The sequence below is a fragment of the Aedes albopictus genome, chromosome 2 (genome assembly GCF_035046485.1).
Source record: "Aedes albopictus strain Foshan chromosome 2, AalbF5, whole genome shotgun sequence".
In the NCBI taxonomy this organism is placed as follows: domain Eukaryota; kingdom Metazoa; phylum Arthropoda; class Insecta; order Diptera; family Culicidae; genus Aedes; species Aedes albopictus.
Window position 1 is genome coordinate 430,822,602 of NC_085137.1, and position 24,378 is coordinate 430,846,979.

Below are 24,378 nucleotides of genomic sequence, written 5' to 3' on the forward strand. Positions count from 1 at the left end.
AAATGGTGAGTCGAAAAGGAGAGCGTCCAATATAGCTCTGGCCTCACAAGTTCCTACCTCATACTTCCGCGGATCAAGCGATGATAAAGACCGCCATCTAAGAGTCGTATGCTTAACTGGCAGTGCAACCTAGACACTGTTGTCCTTCTGACTTCAGCTACATTGAGGAGGTACGTCCCAAGCGTCTATTCACCAAGGAGGTGCGACTCAAACAGCGTCTGTTCTGGCATCCAGTGGCTGGGTATGAAATGCTCCTCCACCGGAAGCTGTACCTAAAGTGGCAGCCTCATCACGGTGGATAGGGGACCTTGGGCCAACAATCTTCTGTTTCCGAAACCAGAAAACCATTAGAGAAACCGAAAATGAAAGATTACGAACTGATTCGAGGGAAACGACTTTTAGCGCGAAACAACGGACAAGAATTGGAACTAATACATTCAACCCTGGCAGGGTAAACTGGAAGCTTGAGCTCCTAGGACTATGCGAAATACGTTGGTATGACTTGGTTGTAAACAAAGTGGCTATCAGTGAACTGTCCCCCTCTCTCTGTGCTCCGAAATAGTAACATTTACTCTTTCTGACAGATATACAACAGAAAACAAAATTTTGCCACCTATCGAGTTGAACTTCCACATCAAAGCATTGTTCCCAACGCATCATTTGCTTCCCCGAGGCATAACAAATTCCAGATGTGCCCGAAACTAATCACCCATCAAATGTCAACGTCACAGCCGCCGGAAACAGACATTCTTTCGGGGTGCTTTAGAGGCAGCCTCGTCGAGCTCCAAGACTCATATCAATATCCCTCACCCACCACCAGCAGCAACATGGCCGAGCAAGCATCAACCACGTGCAAATATGCCCTTTTCGTTTTCCGACCGATTAACTCCTACGAATCTCCTCCGAAGCGCGTTCCCTTCGATCCGGTTCCACGCGGACGGGGGAAACCTACGCGAGCGAGTTAGACGGCACGCGGCATGCTGCGTATCGCAGCGCCGGATCGATGCTAGAGTTAAGAGAAAAGCAAAGGCAGTTCATGTTATGCGACCGTAAGAGAAAAAAACTATACTAGACGATTATGCTATGAATGTTTAAGTTTTAGAATTGCAAGCATCAATCTCTCTGTTCATAAAGTAGAATCTAAAAGAAGTTTATGGTAATCAATTATTTATTATAGTGTAAGAAAACTGCATCCAAAATGATATATTGTTCAATCAACATATGTTAATAGTTGAATCAACAATAATGTATTGTTGATCTAAAACAAATCCGGGAGAAAACAACATTATTCATACAGAAAGTTTGAACGATTTATTAAAAAATACCATGTTCAACAGTTGCACAAACCATTCTACTCAAAACCGGTCCCTAACCGACCTCATCTCGATCTGCGTTCGCGTATTTACCATGCCAACCTACTCAAAAAATTGCCCACACTCGATTGGATATGCCGACTGCTGCCTACCTGCCTACCGACCACCAGATTGCTGCTTTGTCGGCGGCACTTATCCAACAGCAACAACAACACCAACCATCGTATCGGAACGGGAGGACTGATACTGGAAGGGAGAATACACACGAACAGAGACCAGATGGGTGCAAAACGAGCGCTGATTAGCGCAAATAGCCCCCTAATTACGCGAACCGGCTAAACAATCGAACGCGATGATTGGGAAAGAGAGAAAAAACAAAAGCGAAAAACGAAACTGGGAACGGAGCAGAACGGAAACCGTGCGCGGATCATGGATGGGATTTTGCACGGCGGAAAGCGGCAAGCTTTGTGTTTGCGAATTTGGGCGCGTTGGTAGCGTTTAGGAAGCCGCGGGTTCCAGCTGATTCGATAATTGTTTCTGAAAAAGCGAAGAGTTCATGGTTCATGGATCAAGTTCTCGTTTCAAATTTGTAATTGACAGCAAAAATATCATTCGAAATTGTTGCTGTTTCTACTTTATTATATGAATAGCAGTTGAAGCGATTGCCCTTTATGCTGAATAGACTCCTAAAGTCCTATCGGGATTCTTGTTTTAAACCACAATATATGGTTCAAGAGTACATATTTACTCATTTTTTGACGTTTTTATTAACCATAGTTGAAAATATATAATTTTTATTTTTTTAGCCTTTTGTCTCGTCCCTTGCTTATAACACATACTTTGAGTGACTTTTTTTCACCGTGTAGGTCAGATAGGAACATTTATGAAATCCCAGTGCGAAAAATGTCGAGCTCAGTCACACAAGGTTGACCTCAAATGTCAAAGTAGAACTATTTACCATTTTACTTATTTCAAATTTTCTCATTATTCCTTTGTTTTTCAAGTTCGAGTAAAGTACAATTCCAATTAGAATACCATGCTGGATCGTATTATTCAATATAAGCGAGATTTCGTCTTTAATTTTAGGACCCTATTGAGATCCAATCTGTCGAAACGGTAGCTTTTGTCTGATACTGAATACAAGAGATCGAATCTGTCGCTACGGCAGCTCCTTTCTTTAGTATACTCTTATATCAAGCAGTTCCAATCCGTCACTTCAGCAGCTTTTTTATGCTGAATTCAAGATATCAAATCTGTCCCATCAGCAGCTCCTTCTTTAGTATTCTGTTGGATCAAACAGTTCGAATCTGTCGTTTTAGCAGCTCTTTTTTAAGCTGAGGTTAAAAGATCGAATCTGTCGTTACCGCTGCTTCTTTTTTTAGTATTCTTTTAGATCCAACAGTCCAGAACTGTTGCTACAGCAGCTCTTTCTGTGCTGAATTCAAGAGATCGAATCTGTCGCTACGGCTGCTCCTTTCTTTAGTATTCTGTTGGATCCAACAGTACCGAGCTGTTGCTTCAGCAGCTCCTTTTGTGCTGAATTCAAGAGATTGAATCTGTCGCTACGGCTGCTCCGTTCTTTAATATTCTGTTAGATCCAATATTTCGAATCTGTCGCTTCAGCAGCTTTTTTGCTGAGTTCAAAATATCGAATCTGTCGCTTCGGCAGCTCCTTTATTTAGTAGCGGCGGCTGCTCCTTTCTTTAGTATTGGATCGATCAGCATCTGTCGCTTCAGCAGCTTTTTTGATGCTGAGTTCAAAATATCGAATCTGTCGCTACGGCAGCTCCATTCTTTAGTATTTTGTTGGATCCAACAGTTCCGAGCTGTTGCTTCAGCAGCTCTTTCTGTGCTGAATTCAAGAGACCGAATCTGTCGCTACGGCTGCTCCTTTCCTTAGTATTCTGTTGGATCCAACAGTTCGAATCTGTCGCTTCAGCAGCTTTTTTTTCATGCTGAGTTCAAAATATCGAATCTGTCGCTACGGCTGCTCCTTTCTTTAGTATTCTTTTGGATCCAACAGTCCCTAGCTGTTGCTTCAGCAGCTCTTTTGTGCTGAATTCAAGAGATCGAATCTGTCGCTGTGCGGCTGCTCCTTTCCTTAGTATTCTGTTTGATCCAACAGTTCGAATCTGTCGATTCAACAGTTTTTTTATGCTGAGTTCAAAATATCGAATCTGTCGCTACGGCAGCTCCTTTCTTTAGTATTCTGTTGGAGCCAACAGTTCGGAGCTGTTGCTTCATCATCTCTTTTAGTGCTGAATTCAAGGGATCGAATCTGTCGCTACGGCAGCTCCTTTCTTTAGTATTCTGTTGAATCCAACAGTTCCGAGCTGTTGCTTCAGCAGCTCTTTTTGTGCTGAATTCAAGAGATCAAATCTGTCGATACTGCAGCTCCTTTCCCTAGTATTCTGTTGGATCCAACAGTTCGAAACTGTCGCTTCAGCAGCTTTTATTATGCTGAGTTCAAAATATCGAATCTGTCGCTACGGCAGCTCCTTTCTTTAGTATTCTGTTGGAGCCAACAGTTCCGAGCTGTTGCTTCAGCAGCTTTTTTTGTGCTGAATTCAAGAGATCGAATCTGTCGCTACGGCAGCTCCTTTCCCTAGTATTCTGTTGGATCCAACAGTTCGAATCTGTCACTTCAGCAGCTTTTTTTAAGCTGAGTTCAAAAGATCGAATCTGTCGCTACGGCTGCTGTTTTCCTTAGTGTTCTGTTGGATCCAACAGTTTGAATCTGTCCCTTCAGCAGCTTTTTTATGCTGAGTTCAAAAGATCGAATCTGTCGCTACGCCTTTCTTTAGTATTCTGTTGGATCCAACAGTTTCGAGCTGTTGCTTCAACAGCTCTTTTCGTGCTGAATTCAAGGCATCGAATCTGTCGCTACGGCTGCTCCTTTCTTTAGTATTCTGTTGGATCCAACAGTTTGAATCTGTCGCTTCAGCAGCTTTTTTTTTCATGCTGAGTTAAAAATATCGAATCTGTCACTACCACTGCTTCTTTTTTTAGTATTCTGTTGCATCCAACAGTTCCGAGCTGTTGCTTCAGCAGCTCTTTTCGTGCTGAATTCAAGAGATCGAATCTGTCACTACGGCTGCTCCTTTCTTTAGTATTCTGTTGGATCCAACAGTTTGAATCTGTCGCTACGGCTCCTCTTGTTTGAAGCTGAATCCAAGTGGTCGAATCTGTCGCTACGGTGGCTCCTTTATAAACGATTTTGTAAGATTCATCTACCGATTTGCAGTTCTTGTGGCAGCATTTGATCCTTCGGTGTCGTCCCTTCCCATCATTGTGAAGCAAAATTCCCAAAACAAGTATCCTCCTCCACCTTCAATAAAGCCAATCCAATCTGATGCAATAAAACATTAAAAACACCAACACACTCACATCATTCAACGCATTGCTACGAGCTGTCAAAACATCGATGCGGCTCTGGCTGGACAGGAATCTTCCTTCTTCCCAATATTCTATTCGCGCTTTCTCCTTCTTCCCGCTGATGCGACGTTATTTTGCTTCTTTTGTTTATATATCGCCGTCTCACTCGGGCACACACTTCCACAGAAAAATCTCACCTTGACCAAAACCACACTCTTCTTTCTGCCCACTTTTCTTACTTTGGCAGCTATTGCTTCACTTCACCCATTCATTCGCTCAACGCAACAATCTCAATGATCTTAATCGACCGAATGCCGATCTTGAGGATCTATTCGGCTTTTGCGGGCAAAATCTTCGCTTTCTTGAATCAATTTTCTTCACAAATCACTTCTGCTTTTTGCACTCTTTCAGCCAATTATTGCACAAAAACATCCAACACTTTTCCGAATCTTTCCGGAGGATAATCACAAACGCAACCGAATGAACATCTTCAAAATGCGTAGGAATGTCCTAAGACGGATCTTCTCCCTTCTGACCGAATCCCTTGAAAAAACTCGCTTCAAAAATCTTCACAATCTTCCGGTATTATCATCCCATTTTCCACGAATCCTCACAACCCCCGCAAATTCTGACAGCTTCCGATGTTTTGCTTAGAACTCGCGGAATATCCTTGACGACGGACGGAAGCCCGCACCCTTCGATGGAATCGATTACTAACCCGGCGACGGCGGCGGCGAAATTTCCACTATTTTCAAGTCAAAAACAAACCTGGAACCGAATTCGAAACCCCTGAAAAACAGCGCGTCCTCGACACTAGAATGTTTCCGGAGAAGCGTACACACAACACCGACGGAGATCCGCACGTCCGGACGAATCGCGTTCTCTACCGAAAGTGAGAATCGGCTGCACCGACCGCCGATGAAACGAGCACGCACGGACACGGACACGGATAGGTAACCAACACGCGCGAGACCGAGACGAGGGAGCGAGGATCCGCGCTGCTGCTGCTCCATGGTGCGATGATTTTGGAATAGTGTGAGTCAGAGTTTAGAAGTTTTTTCACAACATCACCCACACTGGTGAACCGTTTTGGCTTGGTTTGTTTTGATTCCATCGTTCGATGAAGGTGGAATGCTGTCAACGCTCGGATGTGTTCGTGAAAGGTCGTGAAAGAACATCGAAAATTTTCTCACCGCGGCGGTTTGAATTTGATGGATTTGATCAACTGTGATTACACTGAAATAAATTTTGTTGTCGTTTCCACCGAATCCATGGTAGAATTAAGAACTGTACCAACAATTTTCAACCGAATGCAAAATTCTGTTAATGGAAGTTCTTAATTTTACCATGGATTCGGTGGAAACAACAACAAAATTTATTTCAGTGTAAGTACGGTACGCGAGTGGTGTTTGAACAATGCTGCATTAACATGCACTGAGAGATCAAAGTACTCTTTAAAGAGTGAAAAAGTACCCTTTTCGAGAGTAACTAGGTGAACTCATAAAAAGAGTAAACGGTCTTTACTCTTTAAAGGGTAAATTGCTTGTACGTCAAATCAACGTGTGATTTTTACTCTTTTTCTGGAACGATTTCAAATTATGAAGAGAGTAAAATTTACCCTCTTTTTCATTTTATGGGGACTTTATGAAATTTTTGAACTTTTAAATAAATAAATAAATAAAAAACAACTTTAAAATATTTTTTTTGCAAACTTTTTATTAATTTTTGTTATTTTACCTTTTAATGTTTATTTATTCATGTGGGCTTTGCCAGTCGGACCACGGACCGCGCCTGGTTGAAGGAATCCTGGGCCCAACTTTGATCCCGGTGGAGGTCAAAAGGAAGGCCACTCTCGGAGCCATCGACATCCTAATGAAATAAAGAATTTACTAATTAGTTCGCGACTTAACAACGCTGTTGAATATTTTGTTTTACCCGCAAAATCAGCAAAATCACTTACATCAGTACTGCCCGGATAAAAACTAACCATAGGGTGTATGGTGAAAACCATTTCTGCACCATACAGTGTACCAGCTACAATAAAGTGTATTGTGATGAAATGGTTCGCTATACTATACATTTACATTGGATTTTTATGTAACAATATATTATACTGTTTTTCTTACGTTTGAACCATCCACTTTTCCGAAACATTATTTTACCGTGAATTTTTTATTATTTCTGGTGTTCGATTTGAATAGGTCGTATGTTTGCTGTGATTCATATGCAGATTCGACCTATTCAAATCGAACACCAGAATTTATTCAGTTTAACATTTTTTCCGTGCTTTGTTTTGTTGATGTTTGTGACTTTTTTGATGCAAAGGAAAGCTTTCATAGGAAAGAGAAAAAAAGTGAATAAGTTGAAACATCAATTGAAAATCAATAACATGTTTAAATCAGTGGTAAACCAAATGTCCTATCCTAAGAACTGCAGGTCCAAGCAGGGGTCCAAGAGATATGGCGGGCTAGGTGTGTAGAGTGCGATGAGAGAAATACGAATGTAGGCCAACCCGGAATGATGCAGGTCAGATTATCGTAAATCAGTGGATGAGTTCAACATCAACACTATTATTTCTGTATTTGCATTTAGGGGAATTTTCTCCTCCTCTCATGTGAACTTGCCTTCGACCACAATCGAATCAAATGCGATTGACAAACTTTATCTTTGACGTAGAGCCATCTTTAACACATGGACTGGACTGAACACTGAAATGACTTTTAATATAGGTTTGTCTGCGGGTTCGCTTTTTAACCTAACTTATACTTGAATCGAACTTGACAGTTTTCTCATGAGTTGTTATGTATTTCCGTGTATTTCGAACTTTAGTCAAACTGGAGCCTCAATATTGCAATAACGGTTAAGCACGCTGTAATGATACTTATGTACCTCGTCACCCACTTCATGCAACTACATTAGTGGTCTAATAATACTTAGCGCGCTCGGCATAGTTCCATCATGCCGCTCAAAGTGTTGCCACAAATAATGCTTAGTTTGCGAAACCCAGTTATCTGGCTGGTGGGGCATGGGAGCCTAAGCTTCAACTGTTAATGCAATCAGAGACTACTCAGACCTCGACTCAGACTTGGACGTGGGCGATCCAATATATGAAGGGTTATCCAAAACGCTCTGGAGAATTCCCAAAGCGTATCTCATAATGCTAGTAAGCCTGAGATGCCATTAACAGGAGGAAAATGACAAGATAATATAACATTATATGGTTTATGTAATGTAAACCAACACAACATAACAAAAGAGAACCATTCCAAAACCATTTAATAAAATGTATAACCAGTACTGAAACTACAATTAAAAACAATATATTTACGGTACATTTTATTGTTTGAAACCATATGTGTACCATTCAATGTACGGTTTATTAAAACCCACGTATCAGTATTTATAACAATTCATTTACAATATAATGTATGGTTTTGCAAAAAAATATATATGGAGAAAAATATTTTTTTATATTGTTACGATACTTAACCACCCGTATAGTATATTGTAAAAATCTTATTTACAATTTACTGTATGGTGTTTACATTACATTTTATTGTTTTTGTATTTTTATTTTTACAGTAGTGTCTATTGTAAAAATATGGTTTTAAATAGTACTGTTACAATACAACGTTCGGTTTTTCTACTGTATTTTTTATTCGGGTGGATGCACCTCGAAAATGCTCAACAAAATTTTCACTCATTGAAGAGTACTCGGTTGGAATTAAGATAAGGGCAAAATTTACCCATTTTCAAAATTTGACAAGTACCCTTTATTTTGACAGTTTCATATACTAGCAAAAAAAGGGTACTTTTTATTCCTTAAAAGGTAATGCCGGATTCGCAGTGTGTCTAAAGGGTCTAACTCGTTTTGTAAACAAACATTGTAATTCTGTCGCTGTACACGCAAAAAAATGTTGCGGTAGATATTACCATTTCAGGAGGTTGAGCTAACCACAATGCACCAGCGATTTTCAGCAGACTATATGGCGGTCTTAATCCAATAACAACCGCGGTCATTTTTACCATATCTGATTTCCCGCAATTATCGGTTAATTTTACCATGGTTGTGGTATTTTCATTGACTACAATAATAGTAAAACTAACAATATCTGCATTTACATCATTCATGGTAAAATCAACTACATTCAATGGTCTTTCTTACTTTTTGGTGATATATTATTGCATTTGGAAAATAAAATAGGTACATGCTCCAACTGTGAAAATAGAAACCAAATGTTTCCTAACAAGCGTATTTTTGTGGTGACTTACAATCAAATAGCATCATTACCTGGATTGGCACTTGGTTTCTATTTTAACAATTAGAACATCTATTAATTGTTAATGTTGAACGCTAATTTGTATTACATTGGGTGTCTTTATTCACTTAAGTTAACAACTCTACCAAGAGATACATTATGTTTCAGTTCGTTGCGGTTGGATCATCGTTGAGTTCGATTTTTCCGTTTTTCAAAAACCAACATATGGAAGGAACAAATCCAGCGCACAATCAATGTATTGTATCTTACAGATATGCAGCGTGACTGAACACCGGAATCCTAGCATTTACGGGAAACCCCGCCAAAGCAAAATCCTTTAGCAGCTCGCGCCCCAGTCTACCGGCTCCTAAAATCGTTCAAATCAATCAATTCTAGTTTATATCACTCTAGCAGAGTAGCTCACCAATCTCAAGTTATCACAAATGTTCGGCAGACATTCCAATGTCTCGGTTGATGCCTTGAAATTCGGCGGACGGAACGGACCGGAACACAGCTATTTTCACTGCTCGCCTTGATCTAGTCGCGGCTTGGGTACAGAACCACAATTCCGAAGCATTGTTGTGAATTCCACAGACATGAACTTCTTGCTTGAATGGAATTCCGGCTTTGCGAGAACGGCAATCCATCAACTCTATCTATTTTCCGATTCTTCTCATTCGGCTCGGTTCCAGTGACTTGTGAACCTTCTGAAAATAAAAAAATATGGAAAAGAATTTAGAAATGCTTTGACTCACATGAAACAGACTTACCTGCGACATTTCAGCACACTTTATTGTTTTTTCCGAAGGTTTTTTGATCCATTTTAATCGAACACTTCGTTTTAACGAAACCAAAACATAAAACTCACGACCGAACAATTTTGATTTAGTTTTCAACATGGCGCCGCCTGACTTGAAGCTCTAAACAAAATGACCATGTTTGTAGTAAAACCAAACGCAAAGCATGATCAGCTCAAAATTGCCGGTACAAAACGCTTGAGTTTACCGTGAACATGGTTAAAAGGGAACAACAATTCCAATGACCGAATCATGCATAGTAATTGAAACCACAAAAATAGTATTTTCATTGTAGTAAATTTAACTCTGGGGTGTAGTGTATATTACCATTCCTGATTTCAGGAAGGACATAGTATTTACGACCACAATTTGGTTCTACTGACTGATTTCTTAGATATTTTTAACATGAACAGTCATAGTAGATTTGAACACAGTTTTATAGTAACGGTTACCGCAAGATTTTTTTCTGTGTAGGGCTCATCTCGATCCACCCACGCATCTGGGGGCCGTTATCAGAAAGATCAAACTTCGCTCTTTCTGATAACGACCCCCAGATGCGTGGGTGGATTGAGATGAGCCCTACAGCGACAGAAACAATGTTTGTTTACAAAACGAGTTAGACCCTTTAGACATGTTGATGCAGAATGGACTACCCGCTTGGCGCACACCCACAGTTGATCAGCAGGAGTAAATCCATTTTATTTTGTATGGCGAAAAGCATCTTAACTTGAATTACTTGAAATAGAAAGCTTTTACTGAAAAAATATTTGGTAGGCTTTATAGTAGTCACCATTGTGCACAACCACTACCAAATATTTTTTTCGAATAATGTATTCCACTTCGATAAATTTGCCTTTAGATGCTATTCGCCATACAAGATTTTTGCGATTTACTTTTAGCGATTTTTCGCGCATAGAAGCTAGCGCCACATTGGTCGATGCGGAGAGTAGGAAAACAGCCGATGTAGTTAATTCATTGGCGGAATGACAAACTCGTCGAAAAAATAATCAAGAGCGATTTGCATTTTAATAAATAAAATAATAATAATCATTTTGATGCTGAATGTTGGAGGAAGGACTCACGAGTTTCCCGGAACACAAAGAGTGGAATCGCTCCGGAATCCTTCAAGAGGCACGTGTGTGAAGATTCTCCCAAGAGAAATTCCTTTAGATGGTATCCCAAAGCAATGCCAGTTGAGGTAATTCCTTGGATCAATTCCAATTTATTCTTGAGTTTATTTCAGGAAAATTCCTTGGAAAATTCACTCAACAGTAATTCCTCGAAGATTCCTCTAAACAGAATTCCTCCACCAGAACTTCCCAGGTAACCACTAAGCACTGTTGTAAGCACTACAAAGGACATTTAACAGCTTTTCAGTGTCAATAAGCTCTGCACGAGGTTTTCAAATGCATAAAGGCCCTGCAACCCATGAGCACTAGAGTAAACCGTATATAGGTATATAACGTTATCTTGTAGGGCTTGCAGGTCCTGTGCCTATAAGTCGAATAAGACAGCTGTCAGTGCTGTTGGACGGCTTGTCGTGCATGACATTTATGTCAATCAAAATAGATGCTAAACAAAACAAAACTAAAGAGGAAGGATGGGAATAAAACTCAGTGGAAATTGTATCGCTAGCTGGTGGCAGCATTAGATTAAATGACTAGCAGCATCTAGGAGTTTCACCGAGGATGCATGAAATCTGCCTCAAGTATAACTAGCTGCCTGCGGTCTGAAACTGAAATGGAAGGAACTGCAATGGCGTGGGTGTTTCCTGCATTCCGAGCTTCTAACTAAAAGCTAGGAGTTTCACCGAGGATTTTATTTTTCTGGTACCGTCATGGATTCCCCAGGAGATTCCCTTTAATAAATGAATCTGTGCTAATAAATAATGCATCCCACCTTGGTTCTCTCCTCCAATATGAACGGTTGGCTATTTTTGATTTAATTTCTTTGCTATTATCGACCTTTCGAATGGTACTGTTCCTACTGGATGCTTCAAAATTCAACTTTGGTTTAGTTTAAATACAGTATTATGCGAGAAAATACCATGGTGGATTGGTGGAGCAGATGACAAGTATGACGAGAACCGAGTTTTTAAGTGGAACCCTCCAGATCCCTATCTGGAATCCGGATCGAGCAGCAAAAAATCAATTGAACTGAAACACGTAAGAAGCGTGAAAAGGACAGGAGAAAAACATTTTTTTGATTTTTTTTTTCTTTCTCCCAGTTTTGACAGATTTTTTGTCAGAGACTCGGTACGGAAGATTGGAGTTGGCCGTATATCAACCGAATAATTCGCCAAACGTGGCTTTGGAGCAGCTCTATTGGACCATATAATTTCTTTTAGCTCTGTTAGCCCTGTTCTATTATCAATTATAGAACCGACTTGATGCCAATTTTTACGGCTTACTGGTTACTTGGGTTACTTCGAAAATTCAACAAAAACAAATTCTTCAAAATAAAAAAATAGGAGAAAATTCTTCCGAATGTTGTATCATGAATTAAACTATTTTAGGCGTTGAGAACACTAGCGTCACTAGCATATTGCCACAGTCAGTGGTGAATACGCATATCTAGATAAGTTATATATTCACCAATGACAGCACCATGGGGGCTTTGCGATAGTAGCGCTATCACGAAGTTGCCACTTGTGTTGCCATTCCAAATGACCGGTAAATTTCTTACCGAGTTCCTTACACAGTTTTTAAACTGGCCTTGGATGTCTGTTCTCTGTGGTTCAATTTGAAAAGCGGTGGGAAAATATTTTGGTGGGACAGAGTTTTCAGGTGTGAGCCTATTACTGTTGCTATTACGGAGTGAAATCCATTTGCTTAAACTTATTTATTACTTACCACTAAGGCCGGAACAAATCTCATTCTCTTCTTTGGTCACTTTGCTCGTTGACTCGATGATAAATAATAAATGCATTTGATAAAAAATTACCCAAACAATTAGGCAAAACCTTCAAACTCATCGGATTTGTTAAGAAATTTTCTCGACGACTCTAATTTCGCTTTAAAATTTTTAAATTTCTTTAATAATTTATTTGTGTCCCCCCTCAAAACGTCGAATTCCGACAAAAAATTTCCGAGGGGGGGGGGGGGTGACATGAGAGAAAATCGAAATTTGTGTCAGCCTAATTGTAATAATTTTTTTAACAAACATACGATTTTGTGGAGAGTATTAAAACCACTTCTTGAAAAAAAAAAACGGGACTTGGACTTGGAATCATGTTTTCAATCTTACCTCTTTAAGACCTCTATAATAAAAATAGAAAATAAATAAAACTCTTACCTCGGTAAGACCGAATATTTAGAAATAATGATAAAATCTACAGTTAAGATTAATACGAACTAAAATTAACTTTTTCACAACTTTTTCAATTATAGATAATCATTAAAGCACAGACAAACAAACGTATCACTTGGAACAAAATGCGATAAAAATCATCGTCATGCAAACATAACCACCCAATGCGAATTATGCTGTGGTACGCAAACCCACTGAGTAGTGATAGCGAAGCAATCTCGGAAGAATATTTCAATCATAGTAGTCTGTAATTATATTGTAATCAATAAAATTTAGTTCTCTCTCTGTGCTTGTACTAGACGGTTGTTCTTTCATTACACCCTACCAACAGGTTGTGGGCCCCGCCGTAACCAAGAGCAACCAATAAACAAGCCGAAAATTTTTTCACACTGCAAGCAAAAATGGATCGTTTGGGAATTGCCAAGCTGAATGGAAGCAATTACAGTATCTGGAAGCAAAAGGTGGAGTTTCTGCTAGTTCGCGAAGAATTGTGGCAGTTCGTGACCGAGAACCGACCAGAACTGGGTGCTGGACCTGGAGCAGCTGATGGAGCAAGAGTTCGATTGTGGGACAACGGAGACCAGAAGGCGCGAGCGACGATTGGCCTGTTGCTTGAGGATAGCCAACTGAACCTCATCAAAGGCACAAAAACGGCTCGGGACACCTGGGAGAGCCTCCGCCGTCACTACGAAAAAGCAACCTTGACATCAAAGGTATCCCTCCTGAAGCAAATGTGTGAGAAGCGGTACAGCGATGGTGAGGATATAGAACGACATATCTTTGAGATGGAGGACCTCTTCGAGCGATTGACTTTGGCAGGCCAAGATTTGGATGAAAATCTGCAAGTTGCAATGGTGCTTCGAAGCCTTCCGGAGTCGTTCAATACACTCACCACTGCTCTGGAGAGTAGATCCGACGACGAGCTAACGTTGGAACTAATCAAGTCCTTTTCATCCTACTTTGTATCTTTCTATCCACTTTCTCTCACTCTCTCTTCTCTACATATACAACTCATGTATATTCATATGTTCATAGCCATCGCTAGAACCAGAAACGAATTGAAATAAGTCGTTTCCCTCCCTTCCAACTTCCACTCACAGCCCTGCTCACAGCACAGTGTATATAACGCCTATAAGTTATGCAACCAAAGCGTGTTGTGTCGCTTGACCTTATTCACCTTATTCACCACACAATCTATCACGAACACTATAAATAACCCTATCCATGGATCACATCACCGACCCAACGGTGACTCCCAGATCTCCCATCCTTTCCGTCTAACAAATAACCCAGTCCGTGCGGGTTGTGGGACGCAGAGTGCTCTCGGTCTCTAGTAGCAACAACCAGTACACTCTAACATTCCTTTCCCTTCCCAGCTGACTATAAGGACTTGGCCGGCGCCGTTATTGATCAAATATGCATGAGCTTCTAAAATTGCACTTTGAGAATAAGTGGAATGCGAGGTGGAATGTCCCAGCCCCTTATTCAGTTGGATCACACTGCAACTGGTACCAGTTCAGATCAATCACGGAGGAGCAACCATTGACATGTATAGTCAGAATTGATAAAAAAAAAAAAATTGGTGATAAGGTGGATAAGGGGGATAAGGTGGAGCATTATAATTGGGGGGTTTACTGAACAACGTGATCATCAAGGCAATCTTTGATTATTTCATTCGCACAATCATGACACATTTCAAATAAGCAGAAAATCAGCAATTTAATCTGTTGAGTGAGTACCTCTAATAATATTGTTTCATTATTTTGAACAATCATTACTGTAATCTGGGGTGTAGTTGATCAGTGGGGTGAACTTGTTCACTCAATTACTCACGGATATAGACTTTCAAGGAAGTTACCATTCCATTTTAAAGTTACGTCATTGGATTGCTAATGGTTAAAATATAATTGTTGCTTCCTATGAAGTCAATATCCGCAAGTAATTGAATGATCAGGTTCACCCCACTGATCAACTACACCCCAGTTTACGGTAAATAACTTTTTTTTTCAAAGTTCTCTGCGGGTCGCTTTCACGAGCTTCGAGGGCCGCATGCTGCCCGCGGGCCGCAGTTTGAGCACCACTGCACTAGGCTAACCGGAGATTGATTGATTTGATTTGTCTTTATTTAAGAGACTATCAGCCCTTGCGACTAACTGGAGACCCCAAACAACTCGTAACAATGAAATAACAATAAATATTTTTGTTGCTTGAATCATGTTTTTCTTTTATAAATTTAATACAATGGACTACCCGCTTTGCGCACAGCCACAGTTGATCAGCAGGAGTAAATCAATTTAATTTTGTATGGCGAAATGCATCTAAACTTGAATTACTTGAAATACAAATGTGTTATCAGAGACGAATGCCCCAGAGGTAAAGTCTCTCTAAACAAAAAAAAATAATGTGTTCCACTTTGAAGAATTTGCCTTTAGATGGTATTCGCCATACAATATTTTTGTGATTTACTTTTAGCGATTTTTCGCGCATAGAAGCTAGCGCCACATTGGTCGATGCGGAGAGTTGGAAAACAGCCGATGTAGTTAATTCATTCGATCATTTTACGATATACAGATGCAAAATGATCATTGACGAAGCTCTCAGTTGATAACTATGGAAGTGCTTAGGGGCCATGCACAAATTATGTCTCGCTTTTAGAGAGGAGGGGAGGTTTTACAAAACGTGACATACAATAAATATCAAGGTCTTATACAAAAAGTGTGACATAGGAAGGAAGGGGGGATGAAAATGGTCGATTTTCGCGTGAAATAATTTGTGTATCACTCCTTATAGAACACTATAGCCCTAGCTGAGAAGCAGGATTTATCCAAGTGGCTACGTTACGCCTTGTGGTACTTGTCCAGTTGACAGTTGTGGTAATAATGATCTTCTAGACTAGCATGTCCTACTAAGTAATATACCAAACTACCACATCTCTTTTTGTTTAACACATAATTTTCTTTTACGGTCCCATTATGCATAGAAAAGTATGTTGTCGGGCCGCCACCAGAGTAATTTCACGCCATTGGGTATTTTCATGGCGTGAAATTACTCTATAGTTTTATCCCGAAAGGGTGCGTGCGTTGTATAAAGAAGGAATGAGTTCCAGATTCATCTGGTTACCTCGTTCTTTCTGAAATGCTTGAAACGCATTGCCGATTATCACATCTGTGATGCTCGTCTGGCTGACATGCCTTTTCATGTGAACTCACACGCTTCCCAATTTGGGATGTCCTAGTGACTCTTTTACACAAAGTTGTATACGTTTTCAAGAAAGTACTCGCTCAAACTTAGTTTTTGCTTGGGTGATTTCTTGAACATTGAGGATGCTTTCGATGACGTGCCTTTCAATGTCATATTGAAAGTGGTATGACAAATAAGTTTGTGGTGTAACCTTAACAGTTAGATCAGTTTTACTGTTTGGAGTCTATGGTACACTGTATTTTCCTATGCGGGTTGAAACCCGAAGATACCCCACACCCGACAATCGAATTTTCTCAAAATCCATACGTGAAACCATGGGGTGGGACACTCAATTTTGTATTACAAATATTAATGATATTAATGCTGATATAAAAAATATTATCCAAGAGCTCACTGATATTTTGCCGTTGTTTGTAACTGTCAAATTATCATGTTCAAACTAGGAGAACCAACATAATTCGGGCACTTGAACCGGTTGAAAGTGCCATGTGCAGCATATTTTTGTTTTCGTGATTTAATTTCTTCTACTTCCAGATAGTCATTTTTGATGTGAGCCTGGATAAGTATATCATTTTCAATTAGCAATACATCCATGATGGATAACCTTCAACTTCAAGGATGTTCAAAGAGCAGATTGGGCTCTAAAACACGACTTTCAATTTCACCATTGGTTGATAGGAGACTCGTTTACCTGATACCTTCCTTGGCCAGCTAAAGATTCGGAATCAATCCGAGTTCCCATAAAAAAATACTACCAAAAATTACCAAGTTAAGTAATTACTTACAAGCCGAAAGTAATTTGTATTCCGGGCGATGTCACATGTATATTTGGCTGTTGTGATCCATCTATCGTCTCGTCCGGAATACCCATGAACATCCATGTAAGGGTGTATGTATTTTGAAAGCTTATCACAATAATCATTTTTCTTGCAAAAGTAAAAGCGTAAAGGCAACTTAATTGCAGTAGAACTTTGAAGGTTTATTTCATGTGATTTGTACAACATAAAGTTTTTTCATTCCTAAAGACTAGTGGCCATTTAGCGGATCAGCGTTGGTCACATTCCGTACAGAAATCGGGATGCTTTCGGTCCTCTGGCTGGCCTCGATGAAGTCATCAGTCAACGCGGCTCCCACAAATCGATTAGGTAGGCTTTTTCCAACCGGCAATGGTCTCGATCGTAGACCGATGCTGTTGCCTTGTTGAATAAATGAAATCAGTCGTATTTTGGGTCCCATTTTTCACACTACCCTGACCTCCCAGAAATTGGTTAGTCTGTGAATAAAAAAATAAACTGGTATACATCAAATAATTTAATACAAAATTAAAAACTTACCATTTTGAACTGAATTCAAAATAGTTACCTCCATATGTCAGTAGCCCCTTGTGTGTATGAAAAAAAACACAGCCACCTAATGTGCATCATTAATATTTCTGAAGTAATATAATATTAATCGATATTAATGGAATATTATTGCCAATATTAATGAGTGTTCTGGCACCACTGCTGCAGCTGAGATAGCCCTCGATGACAAACCTTCTTCGACATGCGAAAAACGTCAACCATTACACGTCAGCGAGAAGCGAGAAGACAAAAATAATGCGAAAGTGTGAAACGTGTTTGATGCTATATTTCGATCAATTTATTTTCCCTCAAACTAATTTGGATTATTAGAGTAGTTACCCTTAGGGTTTGAATTCGATAAAATCTGATACTAAAGTTCATTAATTCCGCGGGTATCACTGTTATGGTATTCGCCAACATTGCTGGTAAGAAACCTTAGGGCAAGATTTTGGTGGTTAGAACCTAAACATCTCTGAAATATTTTATTCTAAAATAAGGATAGGATTACCCAAATCAGAGGAATAAGGAGCCCCCCAAATCACTTTAGGCTAACTATAAGTGTTTATCAGGTAAATTCCATAGATTTGCCCATATTTTATACCCGTCACTAGCACCAAGTCGTTGTTCATTTACAGGGGAATTTCAGCAGCATCATAGGTTTGTTACCATCGTGAATTATAGATATTGATTCGGATACACGCATAAAAGGGAAGACTGAATGTAAGAAATTGACAAATATTTACTAATTATACATATATACATCTAAAATATAAATAAATTTCAGCTTTGAGCTGCACTCCAAAAGATAAAGCTGCTCCAAGGAACTTCTACGTGTCCGAACAATGAGTGTCCCACCCCATGCGTGAAACCTACACTGAAAGGCGGCTTGTAGTAATGACAAGCATAAAAATGTTTTTAAATTTACCATGGTAAAACATGATCATCGACCCACCAACGCTACTTGTGTGCGTTTTTTTTTCTTCTCACATCAACCGGTTCGATAGCCGAGTGGTAGCGTGCGAGCCTGGTGATGTCAAGGTTCTTGGTTCCAGTTCGGTTGCCAACAGAAACTTTTTTCAATTGAAAATCGAGTCCATGGTAAAATTGAAAACATAATTCTGTTGAATTGAAACGAAACTCAGTCTGCACAAATTTAATGGCGTTGTGTATTTAAATTGACCCTCAGAATAGTAATTTTCACCGCAAGCCGCCGTTCAGTGTAACGTCGGACGTAGTGCGCTGGACAGCGGACCTGGCCCTCTATCCAGCGCACTGTGCCCGACGTATGTCAGACACACGGTTTAGCAGAAAAATCAAATTTCGCGTGTCGAAAATTCCGATTTTCAACCGCACGAACAATAGCACCGCCGCAAAAACGAAAACGACATTAAATTTTATTTGTTCGGAGAATTTCGCTTTCGACGACTTTGTATCGAACCCAATCGATTGCCACAGTTGACCACGATCTACTGTGAAGTTTGTTTTGAAAAAAGGTAAACAAAAAAATCGAATCACGACCAAGCAAGCGGCAACAGGATTTTCAGAAACGATTTTTTTGTGTTTGTAGCGTAGCAGCTGCTGATGGTAATTTTTTTTTTTTTTTTTTTTTGTAATTTGTAATTTAGCTTTATTATTAACGATAACCGTTTAGTGTATACACTTTGAATCGGGTCAAGGAAGGTATCTATCGTTTCGCAATAAAAGTACTTCAGTGATAAGTGTAATCTAGTGAAATTAGTTCCGTGCTCAGATAGATAACAGCGTACTTCTACTGGTGTGTATTATGTCCAAAACTCGATCAAAGACACGAGCCGCAACAGCTGTCAACCGTTCGGAATTTGCTGCGGAGTGTGTGGGTGGTTGTGGCGGCAACGGCGGTGCACCCACTCGGCTGGGAAAGCGTTCCTCCTGTGTTTTACAATCCAGCAGCAGCAGCAGCAGCATCTCGAACGAAGATGACTCCGAGCAGCGACAGCTGGTAAAAAAGTTCCGCACGGAGCTGCAGATCGACGACGACAGTAAAGTGCGGTCATCGCGACGTTTGCAGAACATCACCAACATCGTCGATCAACAACCCGTCGAAGTGGCTGGAAGAAAGCGGAAGATTGCGTCGAAAAAGACGGTCGCGGAGGAGCCAAGTGAAAATGGGCCGGTCGAAGCGAAGCGAGTAAAAGAAGATGAGGTGGACGCGATAGTGGAAGGTATAAGCAAGCTGAAGGATGTTTTGGGGCGGCATTATTTTGATGTCGGTAATCGGGTCAATCTGGATGATGTTCCTGGCTGCTTGAGGAACGTCGGACGGTGTGCCAAGTTGCACGCCATGCGAGCCAATCAAGCTCGGAAGGTATGATATCTGCAAGTAATTTAGACTAGGTGTTATTAATATGATTAATTAATTCTTATAGGTAAACCAACGCATTCAACAGGACACCCGAGAGATGCTGGTCGAGCATCGCCCTTTACATTTTCTCGGATTCATAGAACAGGCGCTGCTTCGGAACGAGTTCATCGATGGGCCGCTGTTCGTGAAATCCTTGGAGCTGATTTTGACCATTAACGAACCATCTGATCAGCTGAATGCCAATTACAGTGTCCGGTCGGTGCTCCTGCAGACGGTGGACATTCTCGATCGAACGGTGGACCAATTTCCGCCCTGTTGGTTGGATTTGAAGCGTGCCTATCAACGCGTAGTATTTGGAGTTTTGGAAGAGGAATGCTTCGAGCGGTATGATCGGAGCGAGGGCCTGTTCAAAGTAGTTCTGTTTTTGCTGGAGCAGCTCGTGGAAAGTCAACAGAACAGTGGTAAGGCAGGCAATTTGAGCAGGACGTTTAGCAACAATGAACGATCGCTAGCGAATTTCCATCTGTGGGAACAAGCGAACATTCAGAAGTACGATTTTGACGCGCTATCTCGTGAGGAGAAGCTGGATCGACTGTTTCTTGTGCTGCGAATATTGGTCAAAATTTTAGAATATGATTTGACCATGTGGATTGTGAGGTATGTGACAGCAAATATATAGTGCTGACGGTGGTCCAACCATCATAAATGGATGATATCATTCCATCTTTGTAAAGTTCTTATAATATGTTTAGTTATTTTAAATAAATTTGTGTTCTCTTCAATATTTCTAGGCACCCACATAACGTGAAAGAGAATATGGTCAACTCCAATCGGATGCCTCTCATTGCAAGCCTCTTGTGGAACGAGAACTCAACCATTGGTGAAGTGAATTCAATTATCAAACGTATAATTGCTCTCTATGTAAACGTGACCGCCGTTCATTATCCCAAAGATGCCATTCAGACGCTCTCTGTAAGCTTAAAACAGTCTTCCAAACTGGAACACCAACTCACTTAAAATTGTCATTTTCAGCGTTTGCTATCCATCATCGGCACGGCCATCAACCTAACCGAGATCCAGTACAACGGATCGGTCGAGTATCCTTGTATCAAGCAGAACACCCGTTACTTTTCCCAGCAAATCATGCGCCACCTAGAAACTTCCACTTACTACAGTGTGTCGCTTTGTTTACGAGCCATCGAACAGATGCGTTCACCACTGTTGAGGATGCTCCTGGGCGGAGACCTAATCCAGAAGCTGACACCCCTTCCGGTAGACCTTCCTTCCACTGCTTCCTATCTGAAGCATTTGGTCAAGGGCAAGTGGAAAGGTTTTCGGCTAGATAATCCTCCGGACAAAGTGGCATCTCCCGGTGATCGCTTCCCATTTCTCGACCCGCGAAAGCAGAGAAAAGCTGCGCACGAAATCAGCGGACCTCAGTACGTGAACCTTTTGCTGATAGCCTTTCGAGCCTATATGCAGGTCTATCCGCTGAAAACCTACTTCAAACGTTTGCAACGTACTTCGGAACCCGTTTCTCCAGCGCCGACCTCGAGTCCCAAGAAGCGTTCTCCCGGCAACCGCCGGAAACCGAGATCTCCGGTAAAAAAACCCGTTACCAGTGGAACACAGCTTATCCGACGCAAAACCGGTGTCCCTTCGTGCGATTCGCCTGCTCTTATCCTGGAGGAAATCTGTGTCACTCCGTCCCTGTTCACACACTACCGGGACGAGGTGAAGCATTTGCTGTTGATGAAACGGTGGCTTCAGACCAAAGCGGGTACAGCCGGCCAGGTGGAACGGGACCTGTTCGCACCTTGGCGCCGGTATCTGGCGACCATCGACGAAATGTTAGATTGTGAGTAACAAAAATGTGGGTTAGGGGTTATTTGTCATTCCATCCAAGTGATAGTTCGATATGTTTTTTGATTGCTTGAATATAATGAGCTATTTATTCGATTTCATAATGTTTGTAGAATGGGATTTGAAAGAATTGCATATGCTAATGTAGCAACTAATACTTTTATACTTTTTTACGCAGTTGTTTTCAAACTCGTTTATTCATTCAGTCCCAGATATGATTGGCCTCTTTTATTTTTTTTTATCAAAGTTCTGCAGTTCTGTAGCTTAAAAAAAACTTTTCTGAATACATTTTAAAGCATTTTAGAGATATTCTTCCTAGAACATAGGTATCTAAAGGTTATTCCGAGTAATATATTTTTCGAAGAAGGGTCTGTTCTGGCACCTAGCGGCTGCATATGAATAGCTCCTCTACCGTAAGACAGCCCCTATAACGATGAATTTGGAATCTTATTCCAAAATGCGTTTGAAAAATCGAAAGTGAAATGTTACGAACTGGTTTAATAACAACGACTGCTAGCACGAAACAACGGACAAGAATTGAAATTTGAAATGTATTAACCAAGGTTGTTGATGGATACCTACATTATCAGTGATTGCCAATAAGGTTAACGTCTGTTATCATTTATCGTCGAACGTCTTCAGGCGGAAACATCATCGGCGATAAAGCTAACTTCATTCTTAGTCTTAGTTGATTCATCGTTTGATTGTTGTTATAGACCTTTATCTCTATGGCGTTTGCATAAAGTAGACTGTCAATTATTTATCGGCAGGGTTCTTAATTTTCGTTTCAGTGATACGAAAATACGCTATTCTCAAGCCAGCGGGAGAGTTTATTTTCATTTTTTTGCATGAGGAACACTTTCTTCTCCAACTACTTTTCTGGAGAGTAACGAAGTGCTCACTGAAAATCACTTCAACCAGCGGATAATTCTTTTTCGTTCTGCCAAATTTTCACTCACCAAATTCTCACGAGAAGATTTTCAAAGCAAATTAACCCGGGAGCGGTCGCGTCGTGTACTGAGTACACGCACCATGAAAAATGCACGCTTGTGGTGCACAGCGTGAGCGCGGCATCACTGCAGGTAGTCAAAGACGCGACTGCTCGAGGGTTAATAAAATTGTGGTCGCCACGGGATTCGAACCTGGAACATAGCTAAAATCAAACGCGACACACGCACTCTAACCACACTACCACGCTAACTACACAGAAGAGGGAATAAATTTGCTCCATAAAAGCTACCATAGTTGCAGGGCTGTTACAGGTGGCGCGGATTTTGCGTTTTTCGCGGATTTGGCGCGTTTTTGTTAATTATGGCGCGGATTTTGCGGAAATGATTTTCAAATGCACTTACATCAAACATGTAGACATGGAACTCCACGCAATCAGACAAAAAATAACATATCCAAATTAGAGTTGTGGGATTTTGTACTTGCGAAAAAAACATTGGAGTGCTAGATTAAGACGCTCGTTAAAACGAAGAAGATCCTCTTCTGAATTTCTTAGTCAAACTCTTGAAGTAATTTCTTTCCGAAATCAATTCTTGGCTAAAATGTTGGATAGAATTTAAATTTTGGGGCGAAAAATATAGTCAATAATAGTCATGCCTGGGGTTCAAAAAACATGATTCTGGAAGCTTCTTTTTTTTATCTTGTACCGACTTTTCGTACCTCCTCTAAGCTGATTTTTTTTTTAATTTGTAAAAGACGTCTGCCGGAAGTTTGGAGAAACATTTGGTTGAATTTTCTAGTCAAATTTAAAAGAATCTCGTAATGAAATTTATTGGTTTTGAAGACTGTGTGTTACGTAAGAAATTAAAACAGAAAGATCAGATAAGACGTCCTGAAGATTTTTACTATCGTATTTTTAGAGAATTCCATGGAAGAACCTTTTGAAAAACTTTGGATATAATATTAATCATAAGAAATTTGTTTCAACACGCAAAATTTGCCTAATTCATTGTGAATGAGTTTCAGAATGACGGAATTGACGAAATTCCTGAGTCAATTATTAGTGGAACTACTGCCGGATTATTTTTTTTTTGCTAAAAACTATGATTTAGGTATATCGGAGCACTCGTTGACAGGGGTGTTGCAGGCATATTTAAAAAGAGTAAAGGTTTTTTTTGGTAGAATTTTTGAAGGATTTTTTTTGCAGAATACATAATCCAGAATACTTTGAAATCGTTGAAGCTTTTTTAATCCTAAGGCTAAGGACATTCTTGCTGAAACCCTCACCGAATTTCCAAGGGTGTTGTATGGCAAGAAACTATTATCATACATGTTCCAATGAATTAATGTTTTCTACACATCTTTTGCTTAATATTCAGAACATTTGCCAGACATTTATTTATGAAATGTTTTCTTTTTCATAAATATCAACCTTGGGAATAAAATTTAGTGGTGTTTTAATCAATAACTTTCACTACTATTACTCAATTTGTATCTTTACATAATAAGTTCCATGATTCTTTCAAAAAAAAAACAGAAAATTTTCTTACAATTCTCTTAAATGATCTTTTGGGTTTTCAGGGTTTCTATTATAATGTTGATTATAAATTATTTCAAAAGTTTCGCCAA

General features: G+C 40.1%; 1 protein-coding gene and 1 long non-coding RNA gene across 2 annotated transcripts in view; one reads left to right on the forward strand and one right to left on the reverse strand.

The window, feature by feature from the left end:
- Positions 1-5,664, reverse strand: part of LOC134288530 (uncharacterized) — a 276,808-nt gene extending 271,144 nt beyond the window's left edge. The window contains exon 1 of the long non-coding RNA XR_009997997.1: positions 4,701-5,664. This is a non-coding gene — a long non-coding RNA (uncharacterized LOC134288530). The remainder of the gene's footprint in view (positions 1-4,700) is intronic.
- Positions 5,665-19,222: 13,558 nt separating this feature from the next.
- Positions 19,223-21,897, forward strand: LOC109426951 (uncharacterized). Its single transcript, XM_029874023.2, has 4 exons — positions 19,223-19,941; positions 20,003-20,595; positions 20,730-20,910; positions 20,971-21,897. The coding sequence occupies exons 1-4, from the start codon at positions 19,381-19,383 to the stop codon at positions 21,802-21,804; spliced, it is 2,169 nt and encodes a 722-aa protein (XP_029729883.2). The 5' UTR covers positions 19,223-19,380; the 3' UTR covers positions 21,805-21,897.
- Positions 21,898-24,378: the final 2,481 nt, after the last annotated feature.

What these genes read in the sequence shown, in the direction of transcription:
- LOC109426951 (XM_029874023.2), top strand. Translation starts at nt 19,381, where the DNA reads ATGTCCAAAACTCGATCAAAGACACGAGCCGCAACAGCTGTCAACCGT. An exon ending in TTGACCATGTGGATTGTGAG is followed by an intron (nt 20,596 to 20,729) that starts GTATGTGACAGC and finishes CAATATTTCTAG; the next exon opens with GCACCCACATAACGTGAAAG. An exon ending in ATGCCATTCAGACGCTCTCT is followed by an intron (nt 20,911 to 20,970) that starts GTAAGCTTAAAA and finishes TGTCATTTTCAG; the next exon opens with CGTTTGCTATCCATCATCGG.